This window comes from Mesoplodon bidens (genome assembly GCF_964165515.1).
Source record: "Mesoplodon bidens genome assembly, chromosome: 19".
In the NCBI taxonomy this organism is placed as follows: Eukaryota; Metazoa; Chordata; class Mammalia; order Artiodactyla; family Ziphiidae; genus Mesoplodon; species Mesoplodon bidens.
In genome coordinates this window covers 8918310-8940961 of record NC_138179.1, presented here as the reverse complement: position 1 = coordinate 8940961, position 22652 = coordinate 8918310, and the positions used below count along the sequence as shown (strand labels likewise).

The following is a 22652-nucleotide window of genomic DNA, read 5'->3' as shown; positions in this document are numbered from 1 at the left end:
TTTCTTTTTACAAACTTTTATTCTTATGTTGCTTATTCTTGGTAGTTACAGCAATCATCCACTTCTGATACTGTAGATATACTACAGTATTTTACACATGCTTTAAAAATTGCTCAGTGAGAACAGAGAACAGGCATATGAATATACATATTTTACATATCTCATGCTAAGCAGAATTTTATATTTCCCCAATATTATATTTGGGGTTAACAAACCAAAAATTCTTGGGGGAGAAAACACATACATTCTTTAACCAGTTTTTGCATTTTCTTTCCTGGTAGTTGGTCTTCCCATTTCTAGCCAGACATTCTTTTTTTTTTTAATATTTATTTATTTGGCTGCGTCAGGTCTTAGTTGCAGCGTGCAGTCTCTTCGTTGCTGCACATGGGCTTCTCTCTAGTTGTGGCGCGTGGGCTCCAGAGCGCGCGGGTTTAGTTGTCCTGCAGCATGTGGGATTTTAGCTCCCCGACCAGGGATCAAACCCGTGTCCCCTGCATTGGAAGGCGGATCCTTTTTTTTTTTATTTTTCTACATTTATTCTTTTTTTTTTTTAACATCTTTATTGGAGTATAATTGCTTTACAGTGGTGTGTTAGTTTCTGCTGTATAACAGTGAATCAGCTATACATATACATATATCCCCATGTCTCCTCCCTCTTGCATCTCCCTCCCACCCTCCTTATCCCACCCCTCTAGGTGGTCACAGAGCACCGAGCTGATCTCCCTGTACTATGCAGCTGCTTCCCACTAGCTATCTGTTTTACATTTGGTAGTATTTATAAGTCCATGCCACTCTCTCACTTCGTCCCAGCTTACCCTTCCCCCTCCCCGTGTCCTCAAGTCCATTCGGAAGGCGGATTCTTAACTACTGGACCACCAGGGAAGTCCCCAGACATTCATTTGAAGTAGACTAAACTTGTCCAGCAAGTCCTTGGGAGTATCTTTCTAAGCTGTATTATCAAAGCAAGACTACAGTCTCTTGTTGTGTATGGGGTCATCTGGTGGAATTCTATTCCTGTGGTTTGTTTTTGACTAGTGATTTAGCCCCCGTGGGTGGGGATGAAACATGGCTCTTTGTCTGCAAACTGACAACAGCAGAGTATTTTTTCAGGAAAATGCCTTAGATGCCACTTGGATTGAAGACCGTGTCCCATTTGCACGTTTTGATTTTTAGAGAAGCAGGCAAAACACAAGCAGCTGCCATTGCTAATAAATGGAGCAGCCTCTGAGAAGGGAGAAGAAACCCCCTTTTTAGCGCATTTGGGCAATTAGCACGTGGCCAACATGTTTGGTACCTTTTTGTTTAAATTCATTGTGGGACTTTGTATTGCTTGACATTTTCTTATACTTAAAATTTTTTTTAAAAATTTTATTGTGGAAAGAACATTTAACATGAGATCTACCCTCTTAAATTTTTAAGTATACAATATATCATTGTTGATTTTAGGTACAACGTTGTACCGCAGATCTATGGTGCTTATTCATCTTGTGGACTGAGACTTTTGACATTTAGTTACTTTGTGTTTCAGTATAATTTGACTGTTTTTTTCTAATACTCCTCAATATTTAAAAAAAAAAAAAAGGGCAGCAGATGACTAAACAATTTCTTACCTCTGTGACTTTCTCGTTATCCTTCTTGCTAGGCAGGCTTCAGCCAAGGTATGTTATCTACTTCCTGATCTTCTGTGTAAGGCTTTCAAATTTTTTATAGGAACTGTAGTTGCAACTTATTCGGCATCCTCAGGTCTTATGCACCAGAGGATCCAGATATTAGAGCTTTACTAAAGGAAGCTCCTGGCCTAGATATACCCTTTTCTTCTTAAATTCCTTTCACTTGAACAGCAGCTGCACTTGACTTAAGCATAGTAGGAAACCTATATATTTATATATGGAACACCTATATATATGGGAAATGTGTGGATTTTTTTCCTTCTTTATCTTCTTAGCGTATAAGGACTATGTCCTATTGTATGTGAATTTTTTTGAGGGGAGGGGATTTTTGCTGTCATTTTTTAAAGGTGATTTGTAGCCAGTTAGCAATTGTCCTTAGAGGAGAAATGAGGGAGTTTCTTCAGTCTTTTTCTTGGTGCAGGAGTAGTCAGGATAGCTGGTCTGCACTAAGAGAACATTTTATTATTATTCAGACTTTTAGGACTTAATTCTTTTGTCTAAGATTCCATCAGGCCAGCTCTTTAGTGAGTTCAACCAGTATTTTACATGGATTAATCCTGGAGCTCAGACTGTTATCATTCAGCATTCCTTTTTCTCTGTCTTCTTCCAGCGAGGCTCAGGGTTTAGAGCCAGAGGTGGTGTGTGTGTGTCTTTTTTCTCATTCTGAAACCCTAGTTTTAGCACTCTGTGGTGCTGGTGATGGAAAAGCTTGTTACACTAAAGCCTCTTCCTGAATGTATTTTTGATGATTCATCAAATCATTTGACATTCACAATTTTACTTAGCTTTGGACATATTAAGTAACTCAGAATAATCTGGAAACAAATAAGTTCTTTAGTCAGCCTATGTATTTGATCTTCTAAAATATTTATACAAACATATGTAAAGTATATTATCCCATAAACTCTGTGGCTATGCATATGGCTGTGCATATTATGACAGTCTGGGAGTATGAAATTTAAAACTCCAAATGATTTTCATAAGTAATACATATTAGTGAACATAGTTCATTTTTTTAAACTTTTAATCTGTGATGCAAATAAGAAGCACCACAATTGATGCAGAAGATGGAAGTCCATTTTGTTGTATATTTCTGTACATACATGATGGGTGAAGACTTATTGGTGTTTATTTCCACCTATTTCTTACATGGAAATCCATACTTTAGTTAATTTGAGTTGCACTGCACTTTCTCTGCTATTTGCTCCTTGTGAATTTGGCCTTGTATGTTATAATGTTTTAATTCAAGCATTTTCCTCTTCTCCTGTCTCGCATCCAGAAGAGGTCGGCTGTGTGCTCCCCTGATACCACATGTTTTGGCCATGACTGAGTTTTGGCTGCTTGGCACCTTCAGAGTTTAGCTGTTGGTGGGTGGTCTCTGGACCTTCTTTTCATGAAGAAGGTTGTGAGGAAGTTTAGAAATCAGAAGCCTTCTATGGGGCTAATCGGCAGCCCATTGCCATTCTTGAGGATTCTGATCATCTTTGACACCCAGAGATTAGACCCTTCTTTGGCTCGTAGGGAGACACTCAAAAGTCATCCAACTTGCAGCATTTTTTAGCAGTGGGAGCACTTGGTTGTAGTTAGCAGGCCAGAATGAGCTATAAATAAATAAAACTCTACAGTGCTTGTTGCTTCCTTCATGCAGGGTAGTCTGCTGATAAGATGCAAGCATCTGGCATAAGAGAAGATTCTCAGCAGGTGTAAGTGCTTTCCTGTATCCATGGCTCAGCTTCTGGTCTCCGCTGTGTTATTTTGGCACTCTAGCCTTGGAAGATTGGAGAGTCGAGTTTAAAACTCTCAATATATCATTAGGGTAGCCCAAGGTCCCTTCTTGTCAAGGAAGACTAGCTGATTCCAGGGGGAAGGAAAAGCAGAATCTAGGGCACCTGTAAATCCCTGTAGTTTTGTGCTGTGGGTTTGTAGCTAATTATATAGCAGGCAATAGTAATATGTTGTAGCTCTGTTGGCATACTTGTTTCAGAAAGAGCAAAATCTTCCAGCAGAGCCAAGAAGGAGCTTTAAAGGGGCTGCCAGTGAATGAAGCAACGATCATTTTATTGTAAACGAAAGCTCTGCAGTGGAGTCCGGGCATCTGAGCTGCAAGGAGGTGGTGGGGGAGATGCCAATAGAAATACATGGTTCAGATGTGTTTTACAGCTCTTGATCTGGATTCTCCTGCAGAAGCATAGTCACACAAGGAGACCACCACTGGTCACAGCCAGTCAAATTGCTGTTTCTCCTATGGTACTGCTGTTAGTGACTGCTAGTAGGTTATTCAGCCGACCTCTTCTGATTCTGCTTTGCTGCCTGATTTCAAAAGATTTGCCCTATCCTGGCTCTCAGTTACAGCTTGATGTAACCACTGCTTGTTTGCATGCATCCCCATCATTTTCATATAGGGTCTTTTTTTCCCTTCCAGTTAGAAGGCAAAAGAATCAGGAGCATTTTTATATGATAAAAGATTTATGTAGGGCCAGCTAGAATCAAGCAAAATGAAATTCAGCTGGAAAGGATGGTAAAAGGGTCAGAGAACTTGTGACTGCCAGAGAAGTTGGTGTTCCTTAAATAAAAAGGGTTCAGCCAGCAGGCAGCAACTCTGACTTTGCTTTCGTATTGAAGCAGGCTCTCCAGCCATTCTAGGGAGGCAGGTCAGTAAAATCAGAGGTGACTTAATGCCGAGCACCTCAGAATTCAAAGGATTTCTCTTGTCCTTTTTTAAATTTAGTCTATATTGATGTGGAATGCTAGCCTCAGGAGCTGAGATGAGAAAATGCCAGGTCTAGATTCTGGTTTTTGACACCATATTTAGCAGTGTCCTTGGAAAGCTTCCCCTTTGGTTTCTCAGTTATCCCATCTGTCAAATGAAGCTAATCTACTGGAAGGAAAATGGTTCTAATATTTTTCACAACACTGTGAATGAAGATTCATCATCGTAAGTGCTCTGAAGAGCCTAAACAGGTGTCTTACAAGTGAATTTATACTCCTCTTTTGTATTTGAAAATGCAAGTGATTGCCTTATCAGAGATTGAGAAATGTGATTATTTTTGCGTGATGAGTATGCAGTGAAATGTGGCAGATTTTATTTTATTTTTAGCTATATAAATGGGATATTTGACTCATACAATCTCTACATTAGTTGGTTATTTTTGTGCAGACCACTGAGCTAGCTTTCTACTGTATCACAATAGTGTGCAGTATGCCACATCGGTCATTTTCTTAAATTGATCAAATAGCCCCTGTATAGAGTTACAAAATATACAGATGATTGTTACGGACATGGCTAAGTATTTACCTGGTAGTAGAGAGTTTAACCTTCCTTCTCTGCTCGTCTCCCTGACAGACCCACAGAATCATATTCTATTGATACCAAAGGGGATAAGCTGACTCTAAACTTACCTCTTATGTGATTGATTTGAGGCCAGTCCTTTAAAAACTGGAGATGTTGGGAGTTTTGTTCTTATCCCATACTGTGTAGATGGTGCATAATTCCTGTAACAAAGCAGCAGGGGGCTTCCCGTGAGAGCTTGAGGATTGCTGATGGAGAAGGGCTGGCTTTTTCTTGGTAGTGTTCTTTTCAATTCAGGCCTTTTTCTGCTGAAAACTTGGCCTTTATCCTGTGAAGACTCCCTAAGGGATTAGAGTAGTCACAGAAGCAGTGAGACCATTTTATTAGTGTAAAATATTGGTTAACAGTTGAGAGAGATTATACTGGTTTCTAAATTCGAGAAACCTGGATGGAAGGAGCCTGAGATTGCTTTGGTTGTAGGGTTCTTCTCTCTGAACTGAGGCTTATAGTTCAGAGACTGTGCAGGTCTTTAGACTCCTTTTTATATCTTAAAAGGAAGACTTTCCTATATTTTCATTAGCATTTACTGTTAGTTTTCTGCTTCTGCTCTAGAACCTGTGCGTACTTTTTGTTTGTTGATGAGGGCCAAGTGCATTATAACTAAGGACCTCTTGTAAAATGAAACTCATTCCCCTGAGTGAGAGGCTCAAAGACTCCAAACAGCAAAGGTGCAGGTTTTTGCACTCGGAGGTGGCTCTTGCCGCCTTATGAATTTGCTCTGTGATACAGGTTTGATGCAAAGAGCATTGCTACTCACAAATCACGTGAGGTATACAGTTTGTGTGCAGCGATATGTCACAGCTCTTTATTTATATGGCCAGCTCAGTCTGTTCTGCTCCTTTCACTGCCATGGGAAGTGCATCATTTTCCTCCCACTCTCCTCCTTCCACGTACCATCAGCACCACCCACTATGTTCTGCCCATTAAGTCCCCTGTGTGCCAGAAAAGCCCAACAATGATTAAACGATGTTAGAAAGATAATCAACCCATCAACCCCCTTATAGGACTCCTAAATTGTGGGTGGTAAGTATAACTTTTCCCTTTTAACATTGAAAATAAGGGTTTGGTTTTTTTTTTTTTTTTCAGTTGAGGAAATGACTGAGGTCAAATTAAAGGGGGTGGGGGGAAGCATTGATGTCAAAGACCAAAGAGAACGCAGGAGACTTGCTTTTCACTTTCCATTCTTATCCTCGTCTTTCTTTCACGATTTGGAAATATTCTTTCTCAGGCAACTCTAGGGCTAGCCAGATTTAGGTTAAGGTTTTATTTATGGAAGGCCTAGAGATTTTAAGCTTACAGCAATTTTTAAAAGTCATTATTTCCCTAAATTCATTTCACTTAAAAATATTAATTAATTCATTTTTAACAGTCTATATACCACTCTAGTCATAGAATCATTAATCATCACATTCCTGCATGCTTTTCAGTTCCTTTAAGCTCCTATGGCACAGAGTACACTCCTTTCCTACACCACCTCCTACCCCCATCCCAGCCCAGTCTACAGGAGGAAGAGCAGGGTTAAAGAGAATTAGAAAAGGGAGCTGGGAACCCAGATGCCCAGCTTCTTTTCTCTAGAGGAGAGTTTGTAGGTTCATCACACATCCTGGAAAATCAATTAAGGTGGGAGAGGCTGTGGAATCAACTTCTCTGAGCCTCCTTATTGCATTTTTAGTAAAATAGGAACAAGTTAAGAAGATTCTCTAAGAATTTTGTCGAGAATTATATTTCTTGTTGAAGCTTATGAGCCTGTGGTTTATCCTTACTCGGAATTTTTTTTTTTGTAATAGAGCTATAAAAAAAAACTCCATGGTAAATACATTTTGACCCTTTCCATCAACAGCTGCTGTGGTGAGGTAGGTCAGGAGGCATGCCTCTTTGGAGGCACCCAGGGGGTTGAAGGGTAATGAGCACTTAATTATGTCTGCCGAATGCCAGAGCTGCCAAACTGGGGCTCCTCACCACTGGTCTGTATCTGCTCTGACAATTCTTTTATTATGGCTTTCACTAACCTATCAATAACTAACTGTGGTTGTTTAATTACAGAGGGAACATCCCCACGCTAAACAGGTACCGTATGTTTAGTTTTTTTTGTTTTTTGTTTTTTTCTCCAATTAAAAGCACCTTTTAGGAAAATCAGGGGAAAAAATAACACTACACTTGACAAGCTAACATGTTATCTTTCTGCTAGGGAGTCCTGAGCTCCCCTTTGGACATACTAAATTATTTTTTCTGTTTGGAAAACATGTCTTCAGCTTTTCTTCAGCCATTCAAAAAGCAGTGCTTGAAAAGCCTCAGTATGGAACAGCTCCCGTCTAGCTGTGTACAATAGGGGAATCCTCTGCCCAATGTTCAGCTTTCCTGTAAGCATCTTATTTTGCTAAGTTCTCTGTTTGGGGCTTTCAGAGGAGAAACCCTTACGGTTGCCCCTATCCTGGCAAATTGTTCATCAGTTTTTCAATTTATAGTTTCTCTAATTTGCTTCTCCTTTTAGAGGAACACACATGCAGAAATAGCTGATCTCATGTTTTATCAGTTTGTTAGCTATTTTTCTATAAAGTGTTATGATGCTATGAAAGTCAAGTTTTATTTCAGACCTGTAATGAGATTACATTGGAAAAGTGTATCTGAAGTTTTGATGTGTGTAGCCCTGTGAAACGTTTCCAGACCCGTATAACACAAGTGATATTTTAATATTTTGAGTTCCTTCTGCTCCTGAGCCAAGCAAGGCAACACAATGCAAGTTTGAGAGGATAGCAATTCTGACTGGAATCCACAAAGTGCTTAAAGCCGTAACACGTTGGTGCTGACGTCTTTGTAGATGATCAGTTATTTGTTGAAATATTTATAGGCTTATGTTTATTTTGTCCCTCTCCCTTTAAATATTAAGTAATCAAAACTGTGTATAGCTTTTGGCATCCAATTTGGATGGGGAGAGGAAAGGGAGTGTTTTGTTTGGTCCTCTTGTCTGCTCTTGAAGAGTGGGCTTGCTTCACTCCTGCTTGCCTTTAGCTGTCCTGGTCCAAGAGCATAGTAGTGGGGGAAACTGAAATGTGGGTATTTCCAATGGGGTTCGGTTGAGTGAAAAAGATTCTTAACCCCATGTTTGCCACAAACATAGACTGTTAGCCTCTTCAGAGGGGGTTCCCTTTAAGGGTTATCTGGATTCTCTTTCCTGTCTAATGCCAGGCAGGAAGAAAAGATACAATGCCTCACAAACTTGCTCCTTTGCTAAATATATTTGGTGATCCTAGAAAAGGATGGTAGCACTTCTGTGTTCATACAGCTCTGAATCCCGGTTTCTAGTGAGCACCATGTGTAAGACTTGCTTGACGTGTGTTTCGTTTGTCTGTTTCATTCATGGTATCAATGGTTTCCTTTCCCACTCTACCTTCTAGTCCCTGGTACTGTCAAAAGTTGAAGTACTTCTTCATAGTCATCATTTACCAAAGGAATAAAAACCGGGAGTGTCGGTCTTTAACAGTCTGTGTGAGCAGCACTCCCATTCTGTAAAGAATTCCATTGCCTTTTATAATTACAGTTCACAATAGAATACGGTATATACCCAGATCTCTAGCCCACCTTGCTGGCTCTCTTGACCCCTGCAACACTGCAGGCAGTGCGCTTCAAGGAGATTTTTGAGCAGCTCCCCAAAGTTCAAGTGCCATTGCCTTGCTCTGAACGTGCTTCGGATCAGTATGCCAGTAACATGTCGGCAAGTCCTGGAGGCATCCTTTAGTTTGGTCCTTCCTAACAGGCTGTCCTGATTGACTGGGCATCACAAACACTTTACAGTAGTATTTATCAGTACATGCTGCTGAGGTGCATCAAGGAATATCCAGATTTCATTATGTTTTTAGATTGAACAAATCAGTTCTCTTTGAGCATCTCCATTTACACTTGTTTGTCATGCTTACACATACTTTGAAACCCATGCTCTGCCCTTTTGTATCTTGCTGGGATTCATTAAGGGCTTTCAATGAAGATATGTTTACTTTGGTATAGAAATGTGTTTAAATATAAAAAAGGAAATTTTGCAAAACTGTCTCTCTTTCAAAAAGGGAGAAGCTATAATCCTCATAACTGCGCTCCCCATCAGCCCATTCAAGGAAAAAATAGATACCTCAGTAAAGTTCCTTTTACAGATTGTTACTTGTTTCTCTCTGGTGAATTGTGTTTTTTCTAATGATTTACTAAACCATTCCAAATGACTTAGAGTTGTTGTGGACATGCATATGTCTATCTGTGAATACTTAATCTATTACAATTCCTAGAGAAAAATGCCTTAAGTGTTGCCTAGTTACAACTCACTTGGCTTGTTTACATCCTTTTAAAAGAGGGGATGTTTTCAGGAAGGGGAAGGTGCAGGATGGTTTTTAACCCCTATGTGCTATTCACTCGTTAGACATGTCATGATGTCATGGTATTAAAACCACCATGATATTCCTGACAGTCCTTAGATTTTTATGTGGAGAAATCTGGGGTGGGGGTTGGTAAAAAATATTGTTCGTATGAGGGGAAATTCCAGTGGAAGGGTTCATGTGAATCTAGCAAGACAGCCTTATCTATAGTGGGTAAAAAACCAAACCTGCTCTGCAACCTGACCCTACTTCCGTTTCCTCCCAGCTCCTTTTCCCTGTTGTGACTCTCCCAGTCCTTGTTCCTGCTCTCCTTGTCTAATGCACTTGATTGAATTACCATTTAGAATGTCCTTCTCCTCCAACCTCAACCACTATGGCATGACTCATGTAGCTAGTGTCAGCGACGTGCTGCTGGACAACTCATTCACTCCACCGTGTCAGCGGATGGGCGGAATGGTGTCTTTTCGGACTTTTGAAGATTTTGTCAGGTAAGGCACCATGGAACTGTGTCTATACAAGGGGAGCCTTGGGCATCTCAGATTTCTGCCCAATGAATAGAGATGCCCTGATTAGCCACGGGCCAGCTAAGGAGATGTAGCCCTTGCGGTATATGCTCTGGGAGAGGTGTAGGTCCCTCCCTTCCCACCTCTGTGCAGACTCTACAAACCTCTCTACTTGTTACATGAGCCTGGTCAGAAAAAAAGAAACAAGCAAAAACCATCTTTTCCTTAGTAGCTACACAAGGAACTGTCGGCTCTGTGACGAGTGAAATGTCAGGAGAAATTAAACACAACACTAGAGCGAGCCCCGCCAGAGACGATGCATCTTTTGGTTCAATGCATTCAGCCTCTATCTCTCGATGTATACCGATGCGTGACCCTGGGGGAGGGGTAATGACATCGGTCTGTCACTGCTCTGGTCCCAGGCTCGTGCTGTTACTTCAAGACCGACGATGACCGCAGCCCTGCTCATATCTTACGTGAAAAACACAAAACAAAAAAGCTTCAGATCATCCGTTTTTAGAAAGAAAAGATATATATGGTTCATTAAAGGTTAAACAATCCATCCTCCTAATTTCTGCCACTTGGTGAAAGTTCGCAGGTCACCTCTAGCCACTGTTGACAACTGAGTGCAGGGTAGGATCGATTATTCTCTTAGACAGAGCTGGCAATGGCAACGTCCGTTTCCTGCCACTTGGGTTTTCATCGTGGGTGTTTCTTTGGTATGTTTCAGGATCTTTGATGAAGTGATGGGCTGCTTCTGTGATTCCCCACCCCAAAGCCCCACGTTCCCTGAGGCAGGTCACACATCTCTATATGATGAAGACAAGGTATAGTGTCCCCTTTGGGAGACTGCTTTGCTCCTTCAGATACAGGATTTGTGCTATATCCTCTCTTTCTGATTGTAGAACATTGTAGGGAAGAATTCATCTTTTTACCCTACTTTATATTATTTAATTTTATATGCCTCATCAAAGTATTTTTAGAAACAGGTGGAATATAAATTCTAACCTAGAAATAAAAACCACTGTATTAATCATGGAATCCATAGCGTAGAATGAGGCCGTCTGTGTCCATTGCAGCTGCCTCTAGGTCTCTGAATGTTGTTTCAAACACTTGAGCTTTGATTGCTTTAGTTCTTACTCAGTAACGGCTTGTATATTTGCAGAGCAGTGCTTTCGTAGTCTTCAAGGAATTGTGGACTTCAGATAGTAGAAAAAATAGACACTTTGCTTAAAATTTTGTCCTCTTATTAAACCCTTCTTTCCCTTCTTTTCATTTCTCTGCAAACACATCCTGTTTTTTCCCTACCAGGTTATTTTCCCATGGTTTGATACTTCCACTGTTTAGAAATATGTTATATGGGAATATGTTCAGATGGCTTCTTTCACTCATTTTCCTTTACATTCTGTGAAGAGATATTGCAAATGGTTTCATTCCCATTCTATTGGTGAAAAAGTTGAGACATAGTGGTCTTCAAGTTCACATCAAGCCAGGATTTGGGGCCGCCTTTAGCTAATGCCTTTGCTGCCTTATTTTTTTAAAGTTAGGTGTCTTTATTTAATCTCCATTGTGGGTGTTGGGCAGTGGTTTCATTTTGCTTACTCATACTAGCAGAAAGTGTCCTGTGGGCCATATCTGTTTTTCAGGTATCCTACCAAGTACTATAACTTCGCTCCATCTCTGTATTAGCCAGCCTCCTAATTTCCTTGCCTTGTGTTCTTGGGTTACAGATCCCCAGGGATGAACCAATTCACATTCTGAATGTGGCTATCAAAACTGACTGTGATATCGAGGATGACAGGCTAGCAGCTATGTTCCGAGAGTTTACCCAGCAAAATGTAAGTCCTCAGTTGGATGGAAACTGGTGATGGCCACTTTCCTTCTCGCTGTGTGTCATATCCATCCTTTTATCAGTTGCTACGTATAAGGCCTATCACTGATAACGGCTATGTCTTTCACATAGTTCTGCTTGTAGGGGTAAAATTCCGAAGTGATTCAAAAGTATAAAATGCATATTTTTTTTATGTCAAGAAATTTAGACCTCAAATGTTTAAAACGTTTTAAGGAAGGGAAGTTGTATTCCTGAATCTTTTCCAGAGCTCCAATCTGGAACTTCCAGTCACCTGCTGAATTCCGTTTGGTGACTTAACTCTGCATGTCGAGGCCCAAACTCCCTTCAGGCCCCCTCTGAGTCCTTCCGTCCCAGCCTTGAAAATATCAGTTATACTTCCGTCCTCCTTGCAATTTTATGTCACTTGGATATCTTGTGTTGACATCAAACTCCATATAGTTTAAATGTAAATTCCTGTCATTTTCCTTCACCTCTTCTGATTCCCCCTCTCCCCTATCAAAAAGCTAAACAAAAACAAAAAACAACCAAGTAACCACACGCTTTGCCCCCAGTCATGCAGAAATCAGTGACTTCTTCCTTTTGTTTGCTGTTCCATTATTCTACCCCTCCTTTCCTACCCACCTTTCCTTCCTTCCTTTCTTCCCTCCCCCTTCTTTTCAGTTTTTAAATTCCCACTGCCCTCTTTCTAGTTTAGACCCTTCCTCACCTGACACCTGAGACACTGCGACAGGTTTACTTGTGATCCTCCCTCTTCCCCTCCAGATAGTTTCCATTCTGCTCACTACCACAAAATTAAATGTCTAAAATGCCCCCTTACCAAGTTTTTCTCCCACTCGACAGTGACTCTCTCTTACCTTCAGGATACCTCCTTACCTTGATATTTGACATCAGCCTATTAACGAAGGCTAACAATCTAGCCTTTGCTGTTCCATGAAAAGACCTAAGTCTTTATCTCATCTACGTTGTTTGCTTGATCTCTTCTACTGCCCCTCATCTGGAATGTTTTCCTCTTTCATTCTTTCTTCCCTCCCTCCTTCCCTTCCCTCCGCCCCCCCCACCCCTTCTTTCTAAATCCTGCTTCTTTTAAGAACTGTCTTAAAATTTCCCTCTTTTACAAGGACTTCTCCGCGTAGCCCTCACTAAAATGTATTTTTCTCCCTTGAATTTCTAATTGGTCAGCTTAAATTGATTAACAACAATAATACTTTTTATTTTTAAAGACTGTATAATTTTTTTTATTTGCACCTTACCACAATCCCATGGGGTTAGATTAGTCAGGAATTATTTCAATTGTACATGTGGGAAAAAGCTCAAGCTCGAGAGATTAAGGCCCTTTAATCACCAGCTGGTAGGTGATAGAGCAAAAACTAGAATTTAAGGCTTTGATGCCAGCTCCAGGGGACACAGATCTAGGTGCTTTAGTAAATAATACATTCCTGACCCTGAAGATGCTTGGAGTCTAATGTTCAAAATGATCATCTACAGTTATATTTCATTACGATATATGATAGTTGCCAAAGTACCCTTCCTCAACTGCCCTTAGTGACGAGACCTATGTGTGTTCTTTGAATGGAAAGCACCTAGTCCGTAGTGCTTGTCATAAAGAAAGAACTCAATAGATTTTTTTTTTTTTTTAGACGTTGGGGGTAGGAGTTTATTAATTCATTTATTTATTTTCGCTGTGTTGGGTCTTCGTTTCTGTGCGAGGGCTTTCTCTCGTTGTGGCAAGCGGGGGCCACTCTTCATCGCGGTGCGCGGGCCTCTCCCTGTCGCGGCCTCTCTTGTTGCGGAGCGCAGGCTCAGTCGTTGTGGCCCACGGGCCCAGCTGCTCCGCGGCATGTGGGATCCTCCCGGACCGGGGCTCGAACCCGTGTCCCCTGCATCGGCAGGCAGACTCTCAACCACTGCGCCACCAGGGAAGCCGCTCGATAGATTTTTAAACATTTAATTCAGCAGTGTAAACAATTAGTGCCGAAGGCATTCACATCCTATAACGCTAATGGTTGATACAGGCAAGGACGGTAATGTTATGCTTTACTGTGTGTCATAACACTTCCCCCAGAATGCCGTCACAGCTCATGAACTGGCTGTGGGATTGCGGTGAAGTAACGTAGGGGTCATGCCTCGGAACGTTTCTTCAGAAGAGAAATCTAACTTCCTTCTTGCCCTTGACTCATGCATGACCACATAAAATTAGCCTGAGACCAGTGACCAAGGTGACCTTACTTGGAAAAGTCCTAACGTTGTGCATGGCTACCAATGCTGTTCTTGATGGGATAATCTATGAGAGTTTCTTCCCAGGTTTTGAGGCACGAATTGCCCACATTTGATTGTTTTGACCTCAACTTTAGGCGTTTTATTACCCTCAGTTCTAAGGGACGTATATCATCACACGTTGATTTAAAGAGGCAGGTTGGTCCTTTTCACTATGTATATTTGTAGCATTAACTGATGATAAGAAATTACCTTTTTCCTTTACTGGACTTGTATAGAGAAACCCAGAGTCTTTGCCTGTGGCTGTTCAGGAGGGAAAGGGTAGACTGTGCCAACATGCCAAGCTTGAAGAAGCTATTTAGTGCACCACGTGCCGTGCTTACCCAGGCATATTAGGCATTTTCACCTACTTGTGAAAAAAATATAAAAAAAGAAAAGGAAGCAAAAGCAATTTTTAAAAAAGCTGAAGTGATAACTAGTTTTGTTTTTCACTTCATGATCATGCTCCTAGCGGTTTAGAAAAAGTTTTTTTTTTTAAAGCACACATTAAACTATCAAATAGGTTGATCCAAATTGTCCAAATAATCTTCTAGTCCCAGCATGTCTTTTTTTCTCTCATAGAAATTAGGATCATATATTTGTAAATGACTTGTGGAGGAGATTGAAGCAGCCAGTGTAAATGGAGTTTCTCCAGGTGCTGACGCCTAATCGCTGGGTAATAGCTGTGGACTTGCTGTGAGACCCGCATTATTACAATGTAATCAGAATCCTGTTGCTCTGCTGTTATTGTCAGCCACTTGTGGAATTTTTAAAGCAATAACAATTTTGATTTTAAATTATGGCATTATTAAAGTTATTTTCTTCCCTGGCCAGAACATAGCTATTGATGCTTGTCTCTGAAGGACTTGGCTGTAGTGGCATTCTTTGTTGGGGTCAGAAGAAATGTTTCTGTTCCTTGGCACACTGAGAGTCAGAGAACCACCAACCGCCCCACCCCACCTCTTTCTTCCTCCCTCCCTCTCCCCTTCCTTCCTTCCTTCCTTCCTTCCTTCCTTCCTTCCTTCCTTCCTCCCTCCCTCCCTTCCTCCCTTCCTCCCTTCCTCCCTTCCTCCCTTCCTCCCTTCCTCCCTCCTCCCTCCTCCCTCCTCCCTCCCTCCTTCCCTCCCTCCCTTCCTCCCTTCCTCCCTTTCTTTTCTTATACTACAAATACTTGGTTGTTTACCGTAATGGGTATGATATCAGTACCAATCTTTTTTTTTTAATTAATTAATTTATTTTTGGCTGCATTGGGTCTTAGTTGCTGCACGCAGGCTTCCTCTAGTTGTGGTGAGCGGGGGCTACTATTTGTTGCGGTGCGCTGGCTTCTCATTGCGGTGGCTTCTCTTGTTGCGGAGCACAGGCTCCAGGCGCACAGCCTTCAGTAGTTGTGACACACGGGCTCAGTAGTTGTGGCTTGTGTGCTCTAGAGCTCAGGCTCAGTAGTTGTGGCGCACGGGCTTAGTTGCTCCACGGCATGTGGGATCTTCTCGGACCAGGGCTCGAACCCGTGTCCCCTGCATTGGCAGGTGGATTCTCAACCACTGTGCCACCAGGGAAGTCCCCCAATCATTTTTAAATGTAGTTAAACGAAAATTTATTTATATTTGACCTGGGAATTTATTATTAGGAAATTAATTTTTTCCAGTTATCTTTTGCTTATCCTGCTAATTTTGTTACAAAGCAACGCCATAGTAAAAATGGAAAAATAAGAGGAAATGGCCCAGGGATGTGCTTGTTTATGAGGGGTAACCAATTTGGATTTAAAAACTATATAATAGGGCTTCCCTGGTGGCACAGTGGTTGAGAATCTGCCTGCCAATGCAGGGGACACGGGTTCGAGCCCTGGTCTGGGAAGATCCCACATGCCGCGGAGCAACTAAGCCCGTGAGCCACAACTACTGAGCCTGCGCGTCTGGAGCCTGTGCTCCGCAACAAGAGAGGCCACGATAGTGAGAGGCCCGCGCACCGCGATGAAGAGTGGCCCCCGCTTGCCACAACTAGAGAAAGCCCTCGCACAGAAACGAAGACCCAACACAGCCAAAAATAAATAAATAAATATTTAAAAACTATATAATATCAAGAAAGTTAAGAACTGGCTTATGGATATATCTCTCGGTTAAAGAACGTGATCAAATTAAAGTCTGGGTGTAGGTTGTGAAAGTCCACACATTTTTTCTATTTGTGTTATTCCTGTGTGTTTTCAGGTCATTCAGTGGGTGGGATTGCTTTTCTACTTGCTGCCATGTAGCCCCTCTTTATTAGGGACCTTTAAGAGCATGTCTCTTACTTAGCTCATTAATCTGTTTCTCTCTGCCTTTTGAGATGAGAGAGCAGTACAGGACAGAGGAAGGCTTAGAGCCACAGGCCCAAGACTCGCGTAAGGGGCTGTCTTGAAACTGCTGGTCTCTTCTGATATACTGCTTGCCTGTACCAAGCGGGAGTATGAATAATCACTACATTTAAAAGCCTGTTAGACATTGTTTTTAACAACTTTTAAAGAGAATCTTTTTTAAAAATACCTTCATATAAAGTAGGGAGGAAATGTTTTAGAGCTGAAAAGGTTAGGATTTGTTAGGTCGAATTCTGGGAATGCTATATCAGATGGTAGGTGATGTCTATAGTCTAAATAACAGTTTAGTACTTGAATTTTCCGTTTTATGGAATTTCTTCTTTTCCCTCTACCTGAATTCTTTTAGCATCTATATCAGTATTGATCTTCACATTTAAATACGTGCCCACCAGTGTAATTTCTATAAGCAGAAATTGTGTTAAGGTCTACCTTGATATGTATCAGTCCTTAGAGAATTTAGGTGGCCTCATGTGACCTTTTCTTCTCCGCAGAGTTCTCTTTCAGTTTTGTCCAGGTCAATATTTAAAACCTATTCTGTAAGTCTTATTCCCAGGAGCCAGGTTGAGATTTGTTTATTTGCAAGTTTGAAGATACTGAGTCAAGACATAGAGATCCAACACAGTGCTTACTTAGTGCAGTCACAGCCTTCCGAGGACTGAATGGGCTAAAATTTAGGGTGAATGGAGATCTCATCTAGCTTCTGTTTTTGCATGTTTGTTTGTAGAAAGCTACCCTGGTTGAGCGTGGAATCCGGCGCCTTACTTTCCTGGTTGCACAAAAGGTATTGGCATGTGAAGTATGCATCTCTTTAATATTTCTTATGCTGCTGCTAGAACTTTAAAAGTGAAAAATGGGATTATAAGCATATGCTTACTTGTAGAATTTATGCAAAGAAGTAACTGTTTTGATATAAATTTAATCAAGAAAAAGCATTAAAGTCATCACCTTTTACTCAATTGGTTTTTAATTTTATTACTAATTGCCCTCTTCTTCTGTTTTTCCTTCCTTCCTGTCTTTTATTTGAAAGGATTTCAGAAAACAGGTCAACTATGAGGTGGATCAGAGATTTCATGTAAGTAAGAGCAACAGTGGTGAAAGATTACTTACTGTTTTATCTGTTACCTGCTGATTATTTAGAAGGGCTGGTCTGATGTTTGGTCCCTCTTCTTTGAAAAAGTGTTATAATGAATATTCAGCTCTTCTATAGCGTATTCAAACTAAAGGTTTTTTTGTTTTCCTCCTTTTCTACCCTATAATGAATTCTCAGTATATGTCTGAGAAATAGTTAAGGATGAGCACATGCATTTATCCAGATGAATAAGGTAGAAGCAGGAGCTAACTAGTAATTTCTTCTGTGCACACAGCGAATCAGTAATCAAGGACTGCCAATCGTACTTGGGGTCTTGGCTTCTACCAAAGAGGGATTCAAGTTCTGTTATTGAGAACTGTCAATTCTGAAGAACAATCACCTATTATTTAAAATGCCTTAACAGAGCCCAAGTTGGTGTTTTCATCTTACATTAATTCTAGGAGGAGGAAATAAATAAAAATTAAGTTGCTTTTTTTCCCATTTAACTGAATTAACTACTAATATTTATGAGTTTAAAGTTTTTATTGAAAAATTTTAATAAAGAGGACTAAGTTAATAGCCTGACATCTGAACTGTGGTGTATATGTGTATGATCATACGCAATATGATTATAGCAGTGAGGTCAGAAATCCAGTTTGCAGTCAAGATGTCATTCTCCAAAATGGCTGATTGGAGTCACAGTATTTCTTTAAAAGTTGATCCTAGTGTGGTGAAGTAAGATTCCAAAGGATATTAAGAAGTCTTAATATTTCTGATGAGAATTTTATTTTGTTTTGTTTTTAGCAATTAAGATGATTAAGTTAGTTTTCAAGCCCTGCTCAATGGCAGTAATGAAGATAACATTTGGGATGCTGGAAAGGACTTCCTAAACTCAGGGACCTGTGTGTGATTGCTTTTATTGCCCTTTTGTTTATTAGGTCTCTAGCACTTGACATTTTGTTTTCCTTCTCTTTCCTTTTCAACAAGGTTCACCTTGTTGGTCTAGTCTATAGAGAAACAAGAGAGCCTAGCCTGCAGGCTAAAGAGCTAGGATTTTCTAAAATGCTTTAGGAAATGTTGTGGACTCCACAATGCCACTGTGTTATTGATGTCAGGAAATCAAGCAGAGTGCAGATATATATCAATCAATAACTGTAGACAGGAAACTGGAGGCAGTGGAGAAGTATGAGGAGCTTAAAGAGAATCCTGGGGCTTTAGGAAAAAAAATAAGGAGCTTAGAGAATAAAATTGATACTTGGGGATAGAGTATGAGAGCCCATGAATAAATACTATAGCTGGTAGATGCTGATCAGAACTCAGGTAGACATGCTGGATCTGGGAAGAGTGTTGGGCTAGGTTCTTTAGTGTTAATGTGATTTTTTTCTTTTGTAACTGACTTTGGAATAATATATTATTCTGGGGAATAATACTGAATTTGTAAAATTGTTTTCCTTTTTCCTAATGGTTCAGACAGAGTCTTCATGTCTATAGCACATGAAATGATTTTTTATAATAAGCATTCTATGATAAATTAAAACTCTCCACTAAAAATTTTTTAAAGCCAAAGCACTTAATTCTCACGGACATTGTTTTTTTTGTTTTTTGGGTTTTTTTTTTTATACTTTCTATCTTTGAATCTATATCCTGTCCTAGAATACATCTATAGATTTAAAACATTTTTTCTCCCTGCTCTCTTAATATTTCTGGATTTAGGTTGAATAGGGACATGTCTAAGCAAAATCTGCTAGGAAATGAGCCCAGCAGGGGGTCTTTCTGGGACTCATTGTACAGTTTCTATTTGTAGTGGCATCAAATGGCAAATCAGTTAAATTATCAAGTGACTTGATTTGTCGTAAGTGTAGGAAAGGTTGTTTTAGGACGTAGAGAACATTAAGGTTTGAGGTATGGACTGGATTTGCTCTGAAGAATTGGATGGCAGAGGAGTTGGGGTGTTTTTATGTTAGGCCCCTGAGAAATGATTAGCGGTTACGCAGGGGTCAAGGACAACTATTACTGAACTCTGGCCGGGATCTGCAATATCCAGGAAGCCTTGGCAGGAGTTGTACAAATCTGGGGCTCACTGTCATGGTGCTGCTCTGAGTTCCTCTGCTGGTGGTAGCTTGAAGGACGCTTAGCCTCTGTCATGTCATCTGATGTGTGCTTGCCCCATAGTTAGTATAGTGTGAAAAAGTGGAAGCTTTCTGGGAGTGTTAGAGATGAATCCCTTGACCTCTCTGGCTTCTTGGTAATCCACTGTGATGTATGCAGCCTCCCCTGTTCTACACTGCGAAATCCCTATATTATTGAGTAGAAGAGGGAATGTGCGCAGGAAGGGACAAGGAGAGGAGGAAGGTTACCAAGTTTGGTTCAAGAACAACATTGGCTGGTGTGGAAGGAGGTAGCCGTGCTGTGACATAATCATTGTCTCTCAGACTGCTTCAGAACCAGAACAAGGCAAAAGAGGACCAGACCGCATGGGGGTTCCTAGAGAGTGTGTTGATTGTTAGGTGTTTGTTCACATGCCAGCGAAGGCTGGAATTATTTCCAAAACTTCGTTGTTTAATCACCACAGTCCCCAAAGAGCTGTTCAGCCGAATGTCTGCTGCTGCCTAAGTCTCTTGATTCTACGTGGAGACTGTTCTGAGCGGGCAGTAGTCACCAGCATTAAGGAGGCTTGGTGTTGAGTCTGTTTCCGTAACCATCTAATTAAATCAAGTACCCATAATGGGACTTGCATAATTGTTTAACACTGATTATTTAAACAGAAAGTTTGAGGAAGAACAAGTCTAGCCTTGTAAATATCTTCTCCATACTTAAAAAAAAACAAACGGTAGCCTCGAAAGCAAAAGAACAGGCTCTTTGAATTTCTGCAGCTATATAAGCTGCAGCTCTCTAGTTTTATGGGTATTGTCTCTCTCCGTTTCACTCACATTTCAGATCTTGAATTCCAAAAAGTGCAGCAGAAGGTGTTTAATTGGAATATAAGTATTACTTTATGAAGCTTTCCATATTTTTTCCAGCAAAGTTTTGTTAAGGATACTAAAATGCATATTTCTCGGATTTCTTATCCTTTGCCACCTAAACAAAGCATTAGGTCTAAACAACGTGATAAGATTCCAAATCACTTTTTCATCTGTAAGTTTCCTTTTGTTTCTTGTTTGTAAGAGTTACGTGAAATTTTTTAAAATTCTGCTGTAAATCACCTAGGAGATAATTGCAGTTTTACTGATTTTATGTGAGTGACTCCCACTTTAAATGTTTTGGATTGTTTGCGCCTGAAGGAAGAGCCTGCTATCGAAAACAGTTATCATGGTTAGTAGTTCATTTCTTTAAAAATAATTGATGTGTCAATTATATCTCAATAAAGCTGGGGAAAAAATGGTAGTTCTGTTTGCTAGTGGATCAACGATTTGTTTTTCAGAAGGTTTGGTTTGAGATTTTGTTTTAATTACAGTCTATATAATTAGTTCTCAGTGTGTTGAGGTAAAAGAGAATTGCACCAGCAAGCTTCCAATTTCTTCATCTCATTAGGTTTTTAACACGATTATTAGTATCATAATCAGCTATGATGTTTTCTGTTGCAGGTTTTCACATTCTCTGATTTGCAGGGTGTCTTGATTGGCTAATTTAGGCAAATTATTTTGATTGTCCTGATGATGGTTGGCTGATTAGAACACAGCAGGGGTATAATTTCTTCCTGAGAAATGTTGCATTCTTTTGTTTTTTGGTACCAGCACACTAAGAGGGTTTTTCTTTGTGTACATTCAATTATGATATTTGCCTATAACACTAGTAGAATGCCTGGAAAGCAATTACATTAGTGATGGAATAAGCATGAATGCCGTTAGTGGAAAAATTGGCCGCGTGAGGATGTGGTAGGATGAAGGAATTTATTAAAACTACAGAATCAGACTTCTGGATTTCTTCTTTTCTGTGTTTTCTGTATTTCTGTGATTTTTGAGTGCCAAAAAAAAGTGACTTTCTATAGAAGTCCTCAGACTTCCCTATCTCTTGAAGAATTGTTCATTAATCCTGGTTTCCCGTTGCATGGAACTTCTTGCCATCTTCTGTTCTGAATGCTTCATGTTTAAATTGAGGACTTTACTGTGGAACTAAAAATTTATTCAAAAGTTTAAGAACATTTGTTCATGTCATCTCATAACACCTTTTTTTTTTTTTTTGGCTGTGTTGTGTCTTCGTTGCTGCACGGGGCTTTCTCTAGTTGCGGTGAGCAGGGGCTTCTCTTGTTGCGGAGCACGGGCTCTAGGCACGCGGGCTTCAGTAGTTGCGGCACATGGGCTCAGTAGTTCTGGCGCACGGGCTTAGCTGCTCCGCGGAATGTGGGATCTTCCCAGACCAGGGGTCGAACCCGTGTCCGCTTCATTGGCAGGCGGATTCTTAACCACTGCGCCACCAGGGAAGTCCTCATAACACGTTTTCTTAGCTAACCTTAATGAAAGTGATTTTTCTGATTGGTAGTCTTTGCCCACCTCTGCCAAGAATTTGTCAGTCTTTTTCATTATTTGTAGTAAAGATATTTATTTCCATTCACTTGTTTGCTTTTTGTGCCTTTCAGTTACTACACATTTTCTTAATTACATTAGTAGTAAGTAAAATGTTTCTTGCTTTTGTTATGTTTTTGAAGGAAAATCATTTTGTTCCTACCACTATACACCCTTGAGTAAATGGTATACTAAATAACTATTTTAGTTAACTAATTAACTAAAGTTATGGAGGAATAGAGGAGTGTGTGCTTGAAAGATTGTATCATTACTTCTCTTGACTTTTCTTTCAGAAAATTTCATGGAAGGACTTTGTTACCCTTCCTTTTTTGACTTGTGTTACTTTTTAGCTAATGCTCTGAAAGCCGTACCTCTTGAGAATAAAACCAAAACAGAGACTATATAAAGCCCTGAGCATGAAATCTACTGACAGCTCAGCTCAACATCTTCCTGCTTAACCTTGAAGTCATCCCCACGCTCTTCATTATCGTTCAGGGGGAATTAGAGATTTATTTAGGACAAAACACCATCAGTAAAAGATCAGTGCTGTGTAAATCCACTTTCAAAGGGCTTTTAAAGACCCAAGCCTGGACCAGTGGTTTCCCAGCCTTGCTAAACAAGCTCCTAGAAGCCTATTAAATGCCGTTTTACAGCTAAAATGCCAAGGAAAATGTAAAAAGATTTATTAACTGTGCAGGCTTTAGTTATGGTGAAGCCTAAGACCTGTGGAAAGTATTCAAGAAGTT

At 40.4% G+C, this 22652-nt stretch overlaps 1 protein-coding gene across 3 annotated transcripts in view; it reads left to right on the top strand.

Annotated features, from left to right (window-relative positions):
- Positions 1–22652, top strand: part of ACACA (acetyl-CoA carboxylase alpha) — a 235849-nt gene that overhangs the window by 114957 nt on the left and 98240 nt on the right. For 2 of the 3 annotated variants that reach the window (XM_081219599.1, XM_081219597.1), the window contains exons 30-35: positions 7063–7086; positions 9722–9865; positions 10611–10707; positions 11611–11718; positions 17060–17116; positions 17363–17407. In XM_081219599.1, the coding sequence (XP_081075725.1) occupies positions 7063–7086; positions 9722–9865; positions 10611–10707; positions 11611–11718; positions 17060–17116; positions 17363–17407 (475 nt within the window). The remainder of the gene's footprint in view (positions 1–7062; positions 7087–9721; positions 9866–10610; positions 10708–11610; positions 11719–17059; positions 17117–17362; positions 17408–22652) is intronic. The other variant, XM_081219598.1, reaches the window with a different exon arrangement.